This window comes from Motacilla alba, chromosome 15 (assembly GCF_015832195.1).
Source record: "Motacilla alba alba isolate MOTALB_02 chromosome 15, Motacilla_alba_V1.0_pri, whole genome shotgun sequence".
NCBI lineage: Eukaryota > Metazoa > Chordata > Aves > Passeriformes > Motacillidae > Motacilla > Motacilla alba.
Window position 1 is genome coordinate 237,268 of NC_052030.1, and position 20,910 is coordinate 258,177.

The following is a 20,910-nucleotide window of genomic DNA, read 5'->3' on the forward strand; positions in this document are numbered from 1 at the left end:
GAAAATGCATGCTCTGCCTGAAAACAGCAGTAGCTCCCAGCTCTGAGGGACCTGCTGCCTCCATGAGGAGCGGCACACATGGAAGAGTGGGACATGTCCTACAGCCCACCTGCCACCACTGCTGAGCCCAGGCTTGTAGCCACATTTCTCTTCACAGAGAAAAGGAAGGCACAACGTCCCAAGGATATTTCTGGGATTCACATTCTCTGAACCTCAGAGAGAGAAAAAACAATTCTTATCTCAACTGCTGCTCCTGTGTTGTTCACAAGTGGAATGCATTGTGGAAGATTGTTTACCTGAAGAGAATTGGTAATTGGATTCTGGTGTGTTTTGATTCACTGAACCATTGAATCCGTGTGTGTGTGTGTGTGTTGGGACTGTCGGCTGACAGTCAAGAGATTCTGGGCAGTTGAGTGCTTTGTGCAGAGTCAGTTCAGATATAATGTAATATAGAATAATAAAGTAATTAATTAGCCTTCTGATATCAGTGGAGTCAGATGCATCACTTTCTTCCCATCGTCGGGGTTGCCCTGCCTTTACCGTACAGGGTGTCAGTAAACCTTGCCTAGGGCTACACATTGCAGTGAAACGGAGGGACATGGGTGTCAAAGCTGGTGGCTGTGTCCCCATCCTGCAGCCCTGCCATGGTAGGGACATACAGTCTCCAGCCATGGGCTGCTGGTCCTGCAGGGATGTGTATAGGGTCTCAGGCCCCCCACCTCACCGGACAGACCCGCTAATACCTCAATGAGAGCTGACAAGTGCTCGGGCCAAGCATGCTCAGGCACATTAGCACAGGGAAGTCACCCACTGCAGCCAGCTGCCCACAGGCAGGACCTGCTGGCAGGTGTGGGCAGCACCTGTGGGCACTGCCTGCCTCATGCTGGCAAGGGCTGGGCTGAGGATGGGCTGAAGCCAGTGGTACCACAGCCACCAGTATGCCCCAGGTCACGGCTGGTACCACAGCCACTGGCATCCACAGCCCCTGATTCCTCTCCCCCTAAAATGACACCTGCCTTCTACCACCCATTTATTTACAGAAACTGAAAATTAAAATGATGCCTGGGGCCAGCACAGACCTGTGGAACCCAGTTCTAGTCACTGGAAACTCCCAAATTCCCCACCAGGCAGCTCTGGGCAAGCACAGCCCAGTGCCAAGCATGGCTCTCCCCCTCTTCCCTCCCTGCAGGAGGGGTGTGCAGTGTCTCTGTGGTCTGGCCCATGGCCAAGGGGGTCCAGTACCACTGTCCATGGATGTGAGAGCATGGAGTAGGCAGGAAGAGCAGCCCAGCCCTCACTGCTGAAGCTGGAGGTTGGTGTGCAGCAGCCACTCAATGGTTTCCAGCAGGTAGGCCATGCCATAGTGCCGGGCAATGTTCTGGAAGACATTGACATGGTCCATGAAGACCTGGGGAGAGAGGAACAGGGAGGGAAGGAGGCTACCCAGCATCCTGGGCAGTCAGGGGCTCTGATGGAGTGGCTGGGCAGGGCTGGCTGAGAGCAGCTCCGCAGGTGCCAGGGGATGTGCAGTTAGAGCAGAGGCAGGGGAGACACAGGGCACCTTAGGGGCCCTCATTGAGCTGCTGAGCTGGGGCTGGACTGGGCAGATGTTGAAATACCTGGGAGGAAATGGTGAGGGTGAAGTCTCCAGCACAGCTGCAGTACACAGGCATGTGTGTCTCCTTCACACCACGACACTTTTTGCACACCTGGAGGCCAAGGAGGTTCAGGTGGGTCAAGAGATGAGGCTAAACCCCTCTGCCAGTGGCAAAGTGAATGTGTCCAGGCACAGACAGCCAGGGAAATGGGCAGAGTGGGGGGGTCCCTGTGCTTACCAGGTCCTGCAGCACAAAGGCCATCAGCTTCTTCTGCAGGGCTTCCACCAGCGCCATCTCAATGGCATCAGTATCGTACTGCACGTGGCAGCTGGGGCAGAGCCAGCCAGGCAGCACCAACCTGTCCTAGGGGCAAAGACAGGGCTGTAAGCACCCCAAGTCCCATGCACTGGGATGTTGGAACTTGTTTCTGGAGAGGACAGAACATAAGCCAAAACCCAAGCATGCTCAGATCATCTCATGCAGCTAGAAAAGATTAACAGAAAATTGGCTTTAGGTGAGGATGGTCATGGACAGCAGGCAGAGCTGCAAAACAAAGGGGCGATAAAATGGGTAAGATGATCGGCTGGCCTCCAGCATTGCTGTACTGGGGCCTCTATTGTCCCTAGGAGAGAGGCTGCACCTGGGAAAGGGCAGGGTCCTTGCACAGGTCCAGGTCCCTGCAGAAGTTGCAGTTCCTGCAGATGACTTCAGGAAGCACGTAGGAGCGGCAAGGGTCCCGAAACTGGGCTGCTTCTGAGAACTCGCCCACCTCGATGAGGCGCAGCAGGTCCCGGCGTAGTTTGTTCACCTGGTTGGTTATGTTGGCATCCAGGGAGAGGACCTGCAAGGATAAAAGCCAGATGAGCCTAGCAGCAGAAACTATTCTCAGGACAGCTCAGATCCTTGTGACCCTCATGTAGATTCAGGGCCCAGTAAACTGAAGATCCATCCTGGGAAAAGCTGCAGTAATGGACAAGGACCAGAATTTCAGTTCAGACCCCAATCCTTCAGCCAAGGGGCCTGGCCCACCCCTACTGACCTTGCAGACATATTTGATGAACTCCAGAGCTGGGTTGTTGAGTGGCAGGTAGGAGCCAGGCAGGACTGGGAACATGTCTGAGGGCTCTGTGGCATTGTGGGAACCAGCCATCTTCTTCTGGATCTTCTGGGTGATGGTGAAGAAGCTTTGGGTGAGCTCGTTGGCCACGTAATCTTGTGAGAAGGTGATCATGCCTAGAGGGGTAAAGCAGAGAGTGTTTGAACCAATTGGTGGCACACAGGGCAAGCAAGGTAGGTGGCTCTCTGCTTGCAGCAGGGCTGCCCTGGGGCTTGGCACTCACCAGGCATGGCCCTCAGCTCCCCCAGAGCATCCTGGGACACCTGGCTGGTGCTCCTCCTCTTGATGGGGGTGCTGCCAGGGGTGTTACGCCGCAGTTCCTCTTTCATGCTGTGGTACACAGCCACGATGTAGGCTGGGAAGACACAGGCAAGGCTTCAGCTCCTACCCAGAATTGGCATTGGAGGGGCACAATGACCTCAGCATCTCCCCATCCTGCTCACCTGATATGATCATCAAGAAGTAGCTCTGGCAGGAACCAGCCTGGGGCAGGAACTGCGCGATGTTCCAGTTGTTCTCCAGCAGCTCCTCCATGTCTGGCTCCCCTTTCTCCTCCTCTTCTTCCCTCGCCACCTTCCTCCTCCTCCTCTTCCTCACTCTCCTCCTCCTCCTCCAATGTCTTGCTGGTGTCCTTCTAGGGGGTCCCATGCATAGCAGTCCCTCATGCCCAGCCAACATCTCCCTGCTCTGCTCCCAAGGGACAGGGTGCTTCCCATCTCTTACCTCCCCATAGTGGATGCGAGAATCCACTTTTCCCTTGATACCTCCAAAATTTGCTGGGTCCATCCAGAGCAGGAACTCCCAGCACCGGGAGAACGAGATGGTCAGAGAGTGGAAGATCTCCTTGGAGTGGATGCTGGAGGGAAGAAACTGCAGTCAGTTCCTGTGTCAGCATCATCTCTTCTCCATGGGACACTGTGGGGAGGTGGTGCTGGCCAGGAGAGAGGGGTGTCCCCTTTCCCACTGGACCCCTGCTAGGGATTCCAGGGGAAGTCATGCCCAAGGACACTTGGCTCTCTGGTCTTATGTCAAGGTGCCTATACCACAGGTAGGATGTGGACAGCCATTGTCCCCCATAGCCAGGGGATAAGTTGCTGGGCATCTCAGGGTCTCCTGGAGGTCTCTTCAGGATTGAATCCTATGAGTATACTTGGAATACTGCCCATAGAGGGCAGCTAGGAACGGATCACTACTCCAGGCATGACAGCAAGAGAACTGGGAAGCCTTGTCCCTTCAGTAGCTTTGCCAAAAAAAGTAATAAATTCAGTTTTGAGGTGCATTAGAAGGCAAAAAATCAGCATCCTCCTCTCTTGTCTTGAGCCCTGCCCCAGCCCCACCTTCAAGGGCACCTCACCTGTTGATGATGTACTCCATGTAGCTGATGGCATCCTCAATGTGCCGCTTCTTGGTGCACAGGATGATGCGGTTGAAGTTGGCGTAGACCACAGAGGAGCCCAGGCGCTTGAACTCAGCCACCAGCCTGCAGCAGGGCACAGGGTGGGGTCAGTGGGGGGGAAAGCAGTGCACGAGGGGCGGATGTGACCAAAGAGCATGTGCTGATTCCTAAGCCTAGAGTCAACATGTAGCAACACTGGGCAAGGGAAGTCACCCAAGGAGGATGAGAGGTCCATCCTACTGCCCACCTTTCTGGAGGATCACTGTGGGTGCCAACATCCTGGTCACTAACATCACACCTCTCCATTCCCCATCCACCAGACTGGCACACTTAAGACCTCACTTACTGCAGGAAAAGCTTCTTCATCATGTTGTGGAGCATGCGGTGCAGTGCTGGGTCATAAAGCAAGGAGGAAGGAGAGCGGAGCCAGCGGTAAAAGTGAATGACCTGGTTGTCTGCATAGACGTTGTGGTACTGCGTAATCTCCTTCACCCAGCTCACCACCATGCTCTTCAAAATCCTGCCAACGAGCAGAGACTGGCATCACCCCACCAGTGACCAGCAACACCTTCCCTCTTCCTGACAGGGATGTGTTTATGGACACACTGGAGGATTTAGAACAGGAACTCCCTTCTTCAGCCCTCAGCACATAATATGTGCCTCTATAACCTGGTGGAGCTTAAACAAAGGAGAAAGCAACACCCCCACACATCTGCTAGCTCAGGCACCAGGCAGCTCTGAGGATTTTCCAATGTGTTGGAGAAGATGCCTGCCATGCACTTGAGGCCTGGATTTATACTTAGACCACCCTACAAGCCCTACTGCTGGGGAAAGGCTAAAGCCAGGAGGGAGTGAAGTAGGACCTTGAGGGGACCTGCCAGGATGGAGACCACCTCTCTACCTCCTGCTGTTTCTCAAGCCACACCTGAAAGTGTTGGAGCAGAGGGCAGTCTCATCATAGCTGGCTGGGATGTTGGCAGCTTGGTTCCCTGTTACCATGTCCTCCAGGGAAGCCTGCTGAATCACATCGAAGCTAATGCTCATGCTGGAGCCTCCTTCCATGTCATTCACGTGGTGGGACTGCAACACAGTGTTCACAGCCAGGCTCTGGATGTCCAGCTCCAGACACACTAAGAGCAGACACAACTGTCAGCAGGGCAGTGGGGAAAGGACCAGGAACACCCTCCCTGCTGCTGCCAGAAGTGCTTTTCACAGGTACAGAGTGATCTACAGGTGCCACTGCACTCAGAGGGCAGATGCTTTCAGAGGCACGATTGGACCTTCATAGGTGTTGACTGAGCCTTGTCTTTCAACAAGACTCAGACCTGCTGACCCTCTGGGAACCACCAGTTTTCCTGGAGGCTGCAACAGTGGACTTTAGAAGAGCTCATTACACTCAAGCTGCCTAAGAGAGACCTGTTCCAGCATCACCAGTGATGACCAAGTGAGCTGTCCTTGGGCTGACAACATTGCAGGTAGTCTGCCAAGTGCTGCTGTCATTGGTCATTGGTAAAGAATCCCCATTTTGATGCCTGCACATGTTTCAGGTGAGCCTTCCCTGCCCCAGGACATGTCCCTAGCATCCTCCTTACCCATACAGATGCTGAAACCCAAAAGCTGCTGGTTACAACTGTCACCATAGAGACTCTTTGGGGACTGCATCCACACCTCTGCCGGACTCACAGAGCAGGATCTAGCTCTGCCCCATTCAGTGCTACCATCTTCCTCATCACCTGTGGAGTAGCAGCCAGGGTTGTTGATCTCAACTGAGGCTCTCTCATCAAACTCCATGACCAGGCGGTTGTCGTCGGCCTCCTTCCCCCCCAGGTCGGGGCGAGCCGTGGGGGACAGCCACAACAGGTGGTTGTGACGACGCAGGTGGCGTGAGAAGAACAGGTCGGAGCCGAAGGTGGAGATGTCATCAGGGAGGTTTCCAATGGGGATGTGGTAGTACCTGGGGCACAGAGACATCAGTGGTCATTGGCATGAGCATGGCTGCAGGGAAAACAGGGATCCTGACCATCCTCTCCAGGGGTGAGGCAACTCCTGTGGTCCCACTGAGGGCACGGCAGCCTCAGGGGAACACAGCCACCCTGGGTACCTGCTCATCTCAAAAGCCTGGGAAAGGCAGGTGTCCAGGTTGAGGTAGTGGCGGATCATGCGGCGGGCTGCATGGCGCTGCCAGTCCAGGACGGAGTAGCTGATGTCATCTACCAGCCGGATGGGGACCAAGGGGAACTCCTCAATGATGGGGATCCCACTTGCCAGTTGTTTCAGGTCCCAGTTGGACTGCACAGCCACCAACGTGGGGCCCCGGCGCTCGTCCTGCACCAAGAAGAAAGAGACATGTCCTGGTGCACCTCTCACCTGCTCAATAGGAAGCTGGTGGTGTCAGGTGCCCCATCCGCACAGCACGTCCCCACAGTCCTGGGACAGCACACACCAGCATTCCTGAAGCATGCACCCACCTTCAACACCACCAGCTCTCCAGCTGAGTGCAGGGATGGAGTGAGATCCTGAGGTGGCCTTGCTGCTGACACTGCCCCAGATAAGCCCCCCACGAGCAAAACAAGCACCCACTCCATGACCTTGGGTCCAGCAGTTACATGGAGGTGTTCTTGGAACTGGCGTATCAGTGTCTTCTACAGCATCCTTCCCTTAGTCCCAATGGTCCCACTGAAACCTTCCCCACACCTTCATCTCACCTTGTAGCCCAAGAGCAGCCTCTGGACACCTCTGTAGATGGCCTTGGGGTCGGTCTCAGCGCGCACCTCGAAGGTGTGTTTGTCTGGGGGCAGCAACTCCGCGCCCACCTTTTCCAGCAGAGCCGCGCGCTCCGCCAAGAACAAGGTGGTGAGGTTTGGCATCTGGTTGCTGCGAACCTGGGTGGAAGAGGGACCAGGTCAGAGCAGGTGGAGGGCGACCCTGGGATGTGCAGTGCCAGGGGCCCTGCCAAAACGTGGCAGGGATGTGTGATGTATGGAGAAACCTGCTGCTGCCTGGCCCTACCACGTCTGGGGCGGAAGGGATCTTTAAATGTTGTCTAGTCCAACCCCCTGCCACGGACAATACATAATCTCAGAATTGTTTAGGTTGGAAAATACCTTTACGATCAAGTCCAGCTGTTCACCTAACACTGCCAAAGGCCACCACTAAACCATGTCTCCAAGTGTCACAACCTCACATCTTTTAAATCCCTCCAGGGATGGTGACTCCACCACTGTCCTGGGCAGCTGTGCCAGGGCTCGACAACCCTTTTGGTGAAGTTTTTCTTAATACTCATCCTAAACCTCCCGTTGTGCAATCTGAGGTCAACTAGACCAGGTTGCTCCAGGCCCCATCCAATCTGGCCTAGAACATTTCTGGGGATAGGGCAGCCACAGCTTTGCTGGCCAATCTGTGCCAGGGCCTCACCACCCTCACAGAGGACAATTTCCTCCCAGTATTCCACCTAACCTTCCTCTCTAGGTAGTGGGAAGCCATTCCCCCTTGTTCTGTCACTCCATCCTTTGTCCAAAGTTCCTTTCTAGCTCTCTTTAGGCACGGGAAGGGGCTCTAAAGTCTCCCTGGAGCCTCCTCTTCTCCTGGTTGAACACCTCCAGCTCTCCCAGCCTGTCTACAAAGCAGAAGCATTCCAGGCTTCATCAGAGCATCTCTGTGGCCTCCTCTGAACTTGCTTCAGCAGCTCTACATCCTTCCTATGTTGCAAACCCCAGGCTGGAGGCAGCTCTGCATGTGGGGTCTCACCTGAGCAAGGCAGAGGGGCAGAATCTCTCCCTTCCCTGCTGTGGGGATCAGTCCAGGACATGGAGGCTTTCTGAGCTTCAGGGCACATGGCCAGGGCCTGTCCACCCATCAGCACCCTCAATTTTCTACTCTCCACAGCCCTCCTTACCTTGTCCAGCACAAAGACGGCAGCCTTGCGCTGTGAGGGGATGAAGAGTCCCAGGACTGCCTTGCTGCCCTGGGAGCTGTGGTACAGGTAGATGTGGCGAATGCTTCCTGGGGACACAGAGCACAGAGCATCAGTGGTGCCCCTGGGTGCCAGGTGCCCCAGGAGCCCCTCTCCCAGGATGCCTCACCTGGCTCCAGGTAAGTGAACTGAGCCAGTGAGCGCATCTCCAGGTGCTCGATGTTGAAGGTTTCAGCCTCTCGCCCTGCCAGGTGCTGGACGAGCTGCCTGCTGACCATGCACACACAGCCCAGGTGGATCAGGGCACGGAACAGCAATGGCACCTGGAATGATGGGGAGAGATGTGATGGAACAACTGCTACTAAGCTCTTCTCGGGGGTTGCAGACCTGCAACAACCCAGATTAAAACCCACAGGTAGCACATATCTGAGGTGCCTTGGCATGAGTTTGGTATTATCTGCCTTGCTAAAGGTACAGAACAGGTATCTCAAAAACAACATCTTCCTTCCTATCTACGCCCAGATCCTACCATCACGGTACTTTGGAGGATGTGTGGAGCAATATTTGGGCAATCTTGCTGCTCTGCAACTTGTGGTTTGTCTGAGGCAGGGGCTCCATTTGAACTTCCAGATAATTGGCATGGCGGGAGATTCACCAGAGATCCATCCTGTTTTATTAACCCTGTAGCTGTCAAGTCTACTGCTGCAGGAGACTCTTGAATGGCTTGCTGAGGAACCTTGTCCCAAACTAGTGAGAAGCAATAAACATTTGTTGCCTAATTGCTCTTCCCTTGTGCTAGTTTTAGTTGTAGAGGCCCCTCACATCTCTTCAGCAAGATGAAGCATTCCCATCTAAGTTCCATCCCTGAGGGCAAATCGTTCCCTCCCCTGCATCCCTCTGTTAATCCTGCTGCATTTTTTGGGATAATGATCAGAACTGCACTGCAGATGTTTAAAGAGCAAGACAGAGCTTTCCTTGCCCAGGCCAGTGTCCAGCTGGGTTAACTATGTCTCTGAGGATGGAAACTCCTCAACCCCTTGGGCAACCTGCTCAATGATATTTGCAGAAGTTTTTTCTGACATTTACACAGAATTTACATGTTTTAGGTTGTGTCCACTGCTGCCCATTCTTTCCTGGGTGCAAGAGCAGAGCCTCTTCTCCACCTTCCCATCAAGCAGGTCCCCTGAGCCTCTTCTGGGCTGCACAGTCCAACTCACTCAACCTCCCCTCAGATGACAGATGCTGCTACCCCACGACCATCTAAATCCCTTCATATCTTCAAAACTTCTCCATGCCCTTTGTTTTACTTCAGCTGCTCATTTTAATTTCCTCTTAACTTCTTGGTTTTTCCTCTTGCCACTTAATAAACTCTACTAGAGTGGAGAAGACTCAGGTTTTTCTAGAGGAAGGTCTACAGATATAAAGAATTTGGGTACATGCCAGTCACTTCAGACAAGTAATCTGAAGTTTTGGGTGCTGCTTACTTAACCTCAGTAGGGTTTGGTGGGGACAATTTTCAATTGGTGATGGTATATATGGTTCAACCTTTTACATCACCACAGGATTTCACAGCCTCCATGTAATCATGAAGAATTGTGCCTTGCCTTGAGAGACCTTTATTCAAATTTTTCAAAAGCAGAAACTTAAGGTGAATAAAAAAGTTTTCTTATGTCCCACTGGAATGCTTCAAAGGTTATACCAGTAACTTGAGAAGCAAGTCTCCCAACTCTGCGATGATCTTTTTGCCCTTGCAGCCTCCTGCACCTCAGAAAACATTTCATAGCCAGTGACACTTCTGCTCACAGCAAAGCTTGTCCTACAGTGCATTTCAGTATCAAATTCACCTGCCTTTATGCTTTCTTTAACTCCACTCTTACAATGGTGTGGTCTATTCTGCCACTTCCATACAGGCCAGGTCTTCTCACTACAATATCTTCTTCGTTAAATTCCTGTCATCAGGTTTTGATCTGCTGGACAAACCTGCATCCTCACTGGAAGCAAGCATCCCAGGTTCCCACCTTCATTTTCAGCATTGGCAAATTTAATTTTAGCCTCATTGCTTTCTACAGAATTTCATTTAGGTTGTTCTTGCTCTTCCCGAACTTTCAAGTTATATGCTGTTCTTTTATCTAAAGCTTTTACAACCTTGTTTTAGAGGACATGGTACTCAGACCTATGTATCACTCTACAAATATTGGGTTTTTCCCCAGCTTTACTCCAAATGCCCCTTCTCTTTCCTGGTTACAATACCAGCAGGCTGGCTCAGGATTCATTTAGAGGAAGCTCTCAATTTCTTTCTCAAAAGTTTCCTAACTCGAAATAAACTGAAGTCCCTTTCTCAACATACTGTAACCCATGTGCTGATACTCAGCACTTCTGTCCATATGAGCATAACTCCTGGTTTCCTGGACAATGTCCAGGGTCTTGGATTTTTGGTGTCTCACCACTGGAACTCAGACTAACAAGCTACTGCTCAGCAACCCTTAAAGAAGAGCACCTGAAGGAGTTACCTGTGTCTCATACACTCCCTCGATGTCCGGAGCAGAGAGGTCTGCATTGATTTCATTGATGTGCTCTTGGTACATGTCTTCAGGAACAGAGTATTCGTACAAGTTGTAAACTAAGTTTGAGCGGGGCAGGACCCTGTTTACCTGCCAAGGTAAGGGATAGCATAATTGGGACACATCCCACCACATGTGACCACTGGCAGGAGCCAGACTCTGAGCCAGGCCAGCTTCTGGTGCCCTCTCCTAAGGAAATCAGTGGGTTATGCTCATGCACATGATAAATTCCTGTAATACAGAACTTGATTTCCAGGCAGGCTGGGATTAGCAGAGGGACTAGGGCCTGGATGAAGGATATCCATGGGGTAGGAAAATGACGTGTTGTGTGGCAGACGCTTGTAACTCCTGCTTACAGGGGAGGTGAAGTGCCTTACCTCAGTGCAAGCAGCTGTTTCCCCTTCCAGAAGGGGCAGGTCCTCACCTTCCTGTAGGTTGTTCCCTCCTCAGGCTTTGGGACGCGCTGGTTGACATAGAAGACACGGGGGATGCTCAGCTTGATGCAGTGCAGGTCGCTCCCTATCACCGCCCACAGCCGGAACAGCCCAGGCTGGCTGGTCTCAGCGATCTGCAGGACATGGGGCACGAGGTCAGTGTTAGCAGGAGATCCAACATGCCATCAGTGCTTACATCTACACTGCAGAGTGCTCTGGGGATCTATATGGTCAGTTGGTGGCTAAAACCAAAGTGGGGGGCTTAGAGAGTCATCACTTTCAGCTCTGGAGTCCCTGTGTCCTGCTACTGTCCCAGGGCACCATGAAGAAAACTCAGCCTCAGGCTGGCCAACCAGCTCCGGGGATTGTCATCCAAGTCACTCTGAAGTCCTTGACCTGCAGCTCTGACACCTTTCTGGAGGATGAAGTGGGTGACAGGGGCTAGGCTTAGGTGGCCACATATAACACAGATTTGTAAAACACAAATGACACCACCCCACCTCTTCATTTGTACATTGTCTGCTTCTAGGCACCACTGGAATCCTGTGTCCACTGCTGGGCTCCTTAACACAGGACATGGACATAAGGAACAGAGTGAAGGGCCACAAGGAGGAAGAAGGGATTGGAGCATCTTTCATATCAGGGAAGACTGGCAGAACTGGGACTGTCCATCTCCAGAAAAAGCTCAGAGGGATCTCATCCACATATATATACTCAATTGGAAGTGCAGAGAAGACAGAACCTGACTCTTCCCGGTGGTGCCCAGTGGCAGGACCAGACATCATGGGCACAAAGCAGAATGCAGGAGGGTTCCTCTGCATGTCAGAAACTTCTTCCCTACAAAGGTGAACGTGGTCCAGGTTGCCTATGGATGGAAGTGGTGCTCTCCATCCTTGGAGATATTCCAGGATGTAGTCCTGGGACCCCAGCTCTGGGTGGCCCTGACTGAGCAGGATGTGGGGCCAGAGGGACATGAAAGTTACCCCAGCCTCAGCTGATATTTTTGCTGTTCTGTGACTACGCAGTGCTGCCCCCGGGCTGAACTAGAGCTGCCCCACCAGCAGATCCACCCACACATCTCAGAGCCACCAAAAATGACTCTGTAGACACCTGCTTCCATCCAGATGTGCGTGAGTCTGAGGCTCTGCAGCTTGTCCTGGGCTCCCCAGGGCTAACACATAGGCTAGGTCAGGGTTCCTGAATGTCACCATTTGACCACAGAGTGTAAATGTGAGGCTTGTGCCCCAGGCTGCTCTGTGGCAGGTCCCCTCCCCAGTACCTGCACGACCTGCCAGGGCAAGTCCAGGATGCTGCGTGCTGTCCGGCGCAGGTAACTGCCCAGCCCTTTGGAGAGGGCATCGCGGACCACTCCTCCACCTGCCAGCACGCCCCCATCCTCCAGCCGCCGCCTCTTCCTGCGCTCCTGCCGCTGCCGAGCCTGCAGCTCCCACTTCTTCTGGTGGAAGCGCAGCCAGACCAGATGCTCCTCCTAAGTGGGGTGACCGTAAGCATGAGAGCAGCAAAAGCATCCCAGCCTCACAACATCACACCACACAGCCTAGCCCTCCAGCCCCCCCCGTCTCACACCATGTTCCTGCCCCAGCTGTGAAGCCACCATCCCCTATTCTCCATCAGTGATTGCTTTTCTGTCTCCTGGTTGTATTTCTCCTTGTATCCGAGAACCACATGTGTGCAGAGTGTGCGTTCACAGGGTGAAACCCACAGCTTGCTCCTGGAGGCACCCAAGCTGCTTGGATGGATGAGTACAGTCCTGGGGCATCCCCTGCTTCACCTACCTTGGTGGTGCCAAGGGATGGAGGTGGGCCCAGGATCTCCCGCCAGGACTGGGACAGCTCCAGCTCCTGGGACAGCTCTTGGCTTTCCTCTGCTGCAGGGACGCGCTTCCGCTTATTTGCAATGGGAACCACTGGCAGAGGGATCTTGACAGCCCCAAAGTCCTCTATGTCACCGACCTGTGAGCTGGGTGTCCCCTCCACAGGCGGGCTGGCAAGAATCTGAGAGAGCAAGGAGACCAGGAGGATGGGGGCTGCAAGAGAAAAACCCCACTGGGACTGCCAGCACCTTCCCCTCCCCCTCTTTACCTGTTTCTTGCCTTTTGAAACAAAAAGCTCATTGATTTTTTTCTGTTTGTACACATCATTCTTCTCCAGGAGCTTCTTGTGAAGCCAGTCTGGGTGTCGGACCCGTGGCACTGGGTTCTTTACCTGCAGAATAGCTCTGAATCACACTGAGTCCCCTGCAGAAATCCTTCCTCCTGTCCACCTCCCCAGTGCCCCATACCTGCTGCAGGGCGGCAGGAATGGTGATGATTTTCTGGATGGTGCTGCCCAGTCTCTCGATGTAGTAGTCCCAGTCCAGGATCTGGGAAGAGGGCAGAGCTTGTGCAGTAAAGAAAGCCAAGCAGAAGGGCCCCCAGACTTAGGACCAAACATGCCAGTAGCACCCTCACCCCAGCCCCTGCTCTGTGAGCACAGGAAGCCACTGCCCAGGCTGTGTCTCCAACAGGATGAGCCCCTGTCCAGGATGCAGTGTCACCTGCAGGGATGCCTCACTCACCGCACGGATGTTGAAGTCCTGCAGCGAGGGGCTCTTCAGCCATTTCCGGAGGTAGTGTTTGCGCACACTGGGCTCGGCTTGGAAGATGGCAAGGGGGATGGCCCTGGGGAAGGCAGGGAATCAATGTCCCAGCACCCAACAATGTACTCTCCCAGCCTGTGGAGATGCTCCAGGCTTCTAAACTCTTGCAAGGCTGCTGAGCTGTTCAGTGTTTCCCACTGCCCTGCTCATGGCCTATGCCAGATTCAGGTGATCACCTGGCTATGTGTTCCAGCTCCCTCCCTTCTTGCTGCCTGCCCATCCTCTCTTGGTTTCTCCCAGAAGCCCTGGCCCCTCCAGGTGGAGTTACCTCTCGGTGACGGGAGACCCTTCAGGTTTCTTGGAAATGATGAACCGGCAGCTCAGCCCTGCATCCTTCACCATCTGGTCCCCCAAAAACTCTGCCAGGCGCTTGGCAGTGCTGATAGAGGTGGACTTCTGCTCCCCGTAGTCCTCCAGTTTGCGTGACATAGACCGATTCTCTGAGATGAGCTCAAACAGCTCTGAATCAGGCATGTTGGCAGCCTGAAGGCCAGGGAAAAGCCCAAAATTAGCAAGAACTAATGATCAAACTTTGCTGCTCTTAGGAAGAGGGAACACCACACACAGCTGATGTGTCTCTTTACAGGAGCCTGGGAATTGCTTCCTGGGGCAGCTGCCAGTGGGATCTATAGAAAAGAGGGTGTGTGGGTTTCAGGCTGGCATCAGTTTGTGCCACAGCTGGGCTGTGGCAGCACAGCTTTGTGTTGTGCATGCAAAGTTAGGCTCACCAAGAATTTGTCGTAAAACAACATCACAAAATGAAGGACTGTAGAGGATCAGAACTAAACATGTTTTGTCTCAAACATTCTGAGTGTTGCTACAGGAAAGGTGTGATTGGAGGAGAGGGTCCCACAGAGGTGTGGCAGTGCTATTCTGAGGCAATTCCCTGCTAGGCCTTAAGACTCAGGCTTAGTCCCCTCTCCAACACACATCCAGAAGGAGGGCTTGCTGTGCATGAAAAGGAGCAAATAGGCCCCCTCTCTTCTTTTTCTCCTCTCTTTCTCTTCCACTTTCTTTGTCTCATAGTTTGCCCCAGCTCTGGACCATCCAAGGCCAACACAGATCTAATGACTGGTGATATTCTTTGTTTTCTTCCCTTGCTTTGCCTGAGCAAAGCAGGGCCATCATATTCTACTTCATACTTGGTATTGAACCCTGTTGTGGGAGTGGGGAGCTTGTGTAAAGGTGTGTTGTGGCTTGTTAGCCAGGACCTTTGAGTAGTGGTGCTGTGGCTCATGTGCCAGCATCTTTGTGTGATGATGTGTTGCAGCTGGTTAGCCAGTACCCTTGAATATTGGTGGTCTATTGTGGCTTGTGAGCCAGTGTATTTTGAGGAGCTTGTGGTGGGAACTGAGAGCTTATTGAAGTGTTCCATACCAAATTAAGGGCTTGTTTGCTTCCACTCTTATGGAAGTCTATTGTAAGAATTGGCTTGTTGACTAACACCTTTTGAGTTTATGCAGTGGGCTGGTTGCTGGAGTTACAGCGACTGTACAATAAAATATAAAGAGTTCCTGACACGTGACTGGTGTCTCTGTTCAACCTGAAGAGAATTTATGATGAACATCATGCCCCTGGACCAGTAGGCCATGACAAGGACCCAGTTAGACTCTTGCTCCTTCCCATCCCCTTGTCTCACAGAATCACAGAATCATTTGGGTGGAAAACCCCTCTAATATCATCACGTCAAACCATTCCCCCAGCAGCACCAAAGCCACCACTAACCCATGTACCCAAGTGCCACATCCACACAGCTTATACATTCCTCCAGGGATCGGGATTCCACCACTGCCATGGGCAGCCTGTGCCAGAGCTGGACAATCCTTTTGGAGATGAAATTTTCTCTATTACCCAACCTAAACCTCCCCTGCTGCAATGTGAGGCTGTTTCCTCTAATCCTGTCAGTTGTTTCCTGGGAGAAGTGCCCAGCTCCCACAGTGGGAGTTGTATGTGGATTGTGGGAGCTGTAAGTCCCATGTGGTTCCGCCCTGCTTGTCAGGGAGTTGTAGACTAAGAATGTCCCCGCTGAATCTCCCCTTCTCCAGGCTGAGCCCCCACAACTGCTCCTCATTAGACGTGAACTCCAGCCACTTCCCCAGCTCTTTTCCCTTCTCTGGACATGCTCCAGCCCCATAGTCTTTCTCGTCATGAGGGGTTCAAGGTGCCCCACCAGTGGACAGCACAGGGGGATGGTCACTGCCGTGGTCCTGTTTGCCACGCTATGGCTGGTTCAGGCCAGGTGCCATTGTCCTTCTTGTCTACCTGGGCATGTGTTTAGTCACTGTTGATCAGCACCCCCAGATCCTTTCCTGTCAGGTGCCTTTCCAGACCCACTGCCCCCAGCATGGAGCATTCCATGGGATTGTTGTGACCCCTGAGCAGGACCTGGCACTTGATCTTGTTGAACCTCACACCACTGGGCTTGGCACATGGATCCAGCCTGTCCAGATCCCTCTGCAGGGCTTCCTGCCTTCCAGTAGATCCACACTCCCACTCAGCTCAGTGTCATCTGGGAAGCAACTGAGTGTTAAAGTGGTACAGGAGACCACTGACTCTGTGCAAGCCAAGTCCACCCTCCCACAGTGCCTGACCAGCTCAGACCCTCCTTCCCAGGCTCCACCTGGGAGTACAGATTTGCTGAGCTGTGCCTACCTTGCTGTAGAGCACATCCAGCCAGTAATCGGCCACCTTGGCCACAGAAGCGTAGACCTCCTCCAGGGTGCTGCCTTTCAGAAAGGCTTCAAACACAGATGACTGGAATATCTTCACCAGCTGCAGTTCTCCCCGGCGTTTAACCTCAAACCCCTTCAGTTCAGCCAGGGACCCATCCTCGTTGAACACGGCGTACCTAGCAGAGAGTGTGAATAAAGCTGGCCTACACCAAGGGACACACCCTTCAGGGGCCACCAGTGTCCCTTCTGCCAGGGTGCTTCTCCCCATGCCTTTGTGCCACCATCCAGCATGTTCAAAGGAGCCACAGCAGCACCTGGATAATCTCAGGTATCTACAGCTTCTCTAGGAGCCATTTTACCTTGGTCTGGAAAAGGACCTCAGCTCTTGCCCCAGACCATCCATATTGACTCATTGAACCACAGGGGAAGTGATCTTTAAGATTATTTAATCCCATGCCCCTGCCATGGGCAGGGACACCTTCCACTAGGCAAGGTGGTTCCAAGCCCTGTCTAGCCTGGCCTGGAACACTGTGGAGCTGCCAAAGCTTCTCTGGGCACCCTGTGCCAGTGTCACACCACCCTCACAGACAAGAATTCAGTCACAATATCTCATCTAACCTTGCTCTCTGGCAGTGGGAACCCATTCCCCCTTGTCCTGTCCCTCTCAGCCCTCAGCTCCAGAGCAGAGGGGCTCCAGCCCTTGGAGCATCTCCATGGCCTCCTCTGGACTCAATCCAGCAGTTCCATGTTTTCTAGTGCTGAGCATGCCAAACCTTGATGCAGCACTGAGGGTGAGGAGTGACCCTAATTGTTATGTAAGTAAGGGTGGGACATGAGAGCCCCAGTGGGGAAATGAAGATATTAGTAAGAGATTTAGAAAGAAAGAAACTGCTCTCTCCAATGCTGGCAGAGGGGCTGAGAGAAAACTGGATGCAGCCATGACACACCTAAGGGAACATTCCTCCCTCTTGCCTTTTCTCTTGCATTGTTTTGCCTTTTACAGCCCTGAAAATTACCTGTATGTCTCAAAAATGCCCCAAAGCACCATTGTGGGAATAATGAGCAGAGGGGATACTCGAACCTGCTTGGCCAGCCCTTTTCCCACCTACCCTCATTCCCAACAGCACAGCCTTTCCTTCCTTACCCTCATTCCCAACAGCACAGCCTTTCCTTCCTCCATCTACCATGGTGCCTGCAGCTGCCTCCAGGCTGTTGTGCTTGGAGAGTGACCAGGAAATAAATGCCCTTTCTTAGATCCCTAAACTATAGGAATCCAGAGGCCCTGAGGGGATTTGTACAAGCACAGCCCACTCAGAGCTGAGCAACACTTTGACTCCTGCAGAAGGGTCTGAATGCCTGGAGAGGGGCACTGGCAGGGAATGGTGTGTGCTGAACCTTGTCCTGTCAGGGATTAAGCACAAAAATGTTCAGAATTGTGAGGACAGAGGGTGCTGGGGACAGCAACAGCATGTTTTGGAGTCAGACCCAGGTCTGTGGGCTGCCACCCAAAATAATGGATGTTACTGCTCTAGCTCACATTCTTGGTTAGGAGGTGGTCGTTGAGAAATCAGTGAAGTTTGGGTACAACTATCCTATAGTGGGAGAGTAATGGCAGAACCAGTCCTACTTAGAGATAGAGAGAGAAGGGGAAATACATAGGAGAAGTGTTACTGGAAATCTGTGAACTCTTGAAAGATAGGAAGGCAGGAACTGCTGAGTCTCCTGCACACCTCAGAGCCAAACAGGCACATGTCTGGTCACTAGGCTGGAAAAATGTCATTTTGCTGTTATCTGCTAAAATTTACTGCCATAGTAGCTGGGTTCAATGATCTGATGTAAGGAACTTGTCATTTAAAGCCAGTGAGTCAAATGCTGCTGGCTCTGGAGACAAGGACCAACATGCCTCCCATGTACAAAGGCAACGCGATCCTTAGTCTTTCAACTCGGGGAAAGACACAATATTTCAAGCTTTGAAATCTCACCTTTTCTTCAGCTTCTTGCCCTCCTCTTTGGAGGCTGGAAGGATCATGGCCAGGTATGGACCATCCACTTCAAAAAAGATGCTGTTCTCTGAGCGCGTGACGTAGGTGAGTGAGGCTGGGTCCTGCAGCTCCTGGTACTGGTCATTTGTGAAGCCTTCCTGTGGCACAGCCCCAGGAGAACAGTTTCAATCTACAGCTGTCAGGTGACACCAGAGGGTGCCCCTGGGGCATGCCCTGCCCAAAGGGACACCTGAGCACCCCTCTGGGAGCTACAGCACAATTTAGGACTCAAAAGTCAAAACACCTTTCCTGCCTGTTGAGAAGAAAAAGGCTTTGGACCCTAAAATGATATTTTCTTCTCTTACAGAGCCTGGAATAAGCAGAGGACAGGTTTAGACCTTGCACTGAACTCCCTACCAGCACAAGTAAGCATGCACTTAACCTGGTCTCTTACAGACCCCCCCTCTCTGATGGAGGATATTAAGCCTCTTTCTCCACTCAGATGCTCTCCAGGGCCATCACCCCCAACATCTCACCCACTACAGAGGGAGTGGAGATGGAAGAGGGGCTCTCCCAACTCATCAGCTCTCCATCTCCTTTTCCCAGGCCGCAGAGCTGGCCTGGGCAGGTCCCACACTCACCTTCACCAGGATGTTCAGCATGGCACCTGGGTAAGAGATGGTTACTTTTGGCTTCTTGATATTGGTTGACTTGATGACAAAGTTCTCTGGGAAGCTGTTGGGAAGGACACACCAAATTCCATCGGTATCCAGTTCTAGAGGTCTCCTAGGGAAGAAAAGGAAGAAATGAAGGAAGAAAAGGAAGAAAGGAGGGAGGGAAGGAAGGAGGGAGGGAGGGAGGGAGGGAGGGAGGGAGGGAAGGAAGGAGCAGAGTGGATGAGAGGTGGGGATCAGTTCTGTGTCCCCCACTAAGACAGCAGCAGCCTGTTCCATCCATCCAGTTCCCTTCTGAAAAGCAAACCCTCAAATACAACAGCAGTGTCACAAACCTGAATGCTCATAGAATCAGAGAATCACAGATCACCTGAGGTTGGAAGGGACCTTAAAGCTCATCACATTCCAACAACTCTGTGCCATGGGCAGGGACAACTTCCCCTAGACCAGGTTACTCCAAGTCCTGTCCAACCTGGCCTTGAAACACTATCAGGGATCCAGGGGCAGCCACAGCTTCTCTGGCCAACTTGTGCAGAGAATTTCTTCCCAATATTCCATCTAACCCTGCCCTCTGGCAGTGGGAAGCCACTCCCTCTTGTCCCACCACTCCTGGCCATTGCCCAATATCTGTCTACATCTTTCTTGGAGTCTCTTTAAGCACTTAAAGGGACTCTAAGGTCTCCCTGGAGCCTTCTCTTCTCCAGGATGAAAAGCCCAAGCTTTCTCAGCCCTTCTTCCTCACAGGAAATGCATTCCATCTCTCTGAAAATTCGAGTGTTTAACATGCTCCCACATGTGTCCTAGATGCAGACAGACCTTCTTCAGCTCAGCACACACTCACCCAATCTGCTCGATCAGCTCTCTGGCCTGGGTGATGATATTTGCCCCTGTGAAGCAGACAATGCCAGCCATTTCCATGGAGTACCAGCGAGCTCTGTGAGCAGAGGAGTCACAGTTAAAACCATGACATGCCCCCTCCATACCCAGCTATGGATGGGCAGGAGGATCTCTAGGGGAAGAAGGGCAAGAAACACAACACTGGGCATTGTTCTTCTATGAAAGTCTCTACTTATGATGCTCCAGAAAAGCTGAAAACCCACTAACTGACAAGATTTCCAATGTCTAGTAAGAGTCTCCAGGATGAGGGTAGTGGGTAGAAGCAAGAGAAGAGTGTTACAGGCAGACCTACTCTCATCTTAGTGCTTCAGGAAGCAACTACTTCAGCAGGACAATCCTGGTTTCCAAGGGTCCTCTCTAGAGGATCCTGGATGGCTCAGGGGAGACTTACCCTTTCCGCATGACATATCCATAGAAGGAGTTGAGGATGCACTTGTGGGCCAGCTGAAGGGAGTCATAGAGGATCTCCATGTTCTTGCAGCGTTTCACTTCAGAGGCATCTCCTGTCTCCACTGCTGCAGACAGCTTTTTCTTCCACACCTGCATGTCAAGGGCAGAGTCAGGACAATTCCACATATCATTGCTGGTGGCACCCAACTGGTTTCCACTCAGTCCCAGTACAGCATTGCAGCTCTACAGGAATATCTTTGCCAAAGATCAGCATCATGAGTCAAACATCCCATTTTCTTTTGCAGCACAGGAGGGAGTGCCAGCGGCACTTTGTCAGTTGTCAGATGAGACTTGCAGCTCCCATCATTTATTGGAATTCAAGCAGCACCAGCTGTGCTGCACCATATGTGTGCAGGGAAGCACTCAATACACTGCCTGATGCAATCCATCATGCCCGGCTAACAGCAGAACGACCAGTGTAGGAAAAGCCTCTCTGTCAGCCCTGGGAATCATGGCAAAAGAGGCAGCAGGGAGGAACTGCAAAGCAACAGGCTCTTTAATTAACTCTGCCAGATGTAGAGCCCCTGGGCCTCCTAGAATATTTTGGGTTGGAAGGGA

The 20,910-nt window shown here is 52.5% G+C and overlaps 1 protein-coding gene across 1 annotated transcript in view; it reads right to left on the reverse strand.

Annotated features, from left to right (window-relative positions):
* Positions 1-256: 256 nt before the first annotated feature.
* POLE (DNA polymerase epsilon, catalytic subunit) overlaps positions 257-20,910 on the reverse strand; it is a 34,380-nt gene continuing 13,726 nt past the window's right edge. The window contains 30 exon segments of the mRNA XM_038152923.1: positions 257-1,408; positions 1,620-1,709; positions 1,836-1,961; positions 2,239-2,439; positions 2,638-2,831; positions 2,939-3,070; positions 3,159-3,279; positions 3,281-3,349; positions 3,439-3,571; positions 4,070-4,195; positions 4,458-4,631; positions 5,037-5,241; positions 5,845-6,065; positions 6,213-6,436; positions 6,817-6,993; positions 8,007-8,113; positions 8,194-8,347; positions 10,535-10,675; positions 11,010-11,153; positions 12,299-12,508; positions 12,816-13,034; positions 13,122-13,244; positions 13,321-13,401; positions 13,597-13,699; positions 13,946-14,160; positions 16,330-16,525; positions 18,332-18,489; positions 18,973-19,117; positions 19,847-19,939; positions 20,294-20,442. Coding sequence (XP_038008851.1) covers positions 1,295-1,408; positions 1,620-1,709; positions 1,836-1,961; positions 2,239-2,439; positions 2,638-2,831; positions 2,939-3,070; positions 3,159-3,279; positions 3,281-3,349; positions 3,439-3,571; positions 4,070-4,195; positions 4,458-4,631; positions 5,037-5,241; positions 5,845-6,065; positions 6,213-6,436; positions 6,817-6,993; positions 8,007-8,113; positions 8,194-8,347; positions 10,535-10,675; positions 11,010-11,153; positions 12,299-12,508; positions 12,816-13,034; positions 13,122-13,244; positions 13,321-13,401; positions 13,597-13,699; positions 13,946-14,160; positions 16,330-16,525; positions 18,332-18,489; positions 18,973-19,117; positions 19,847-19,939; positions 20,294-20,442 — 4,545 coding nt within the window. The 3' untranslated portion in view covers positions 257-1,294.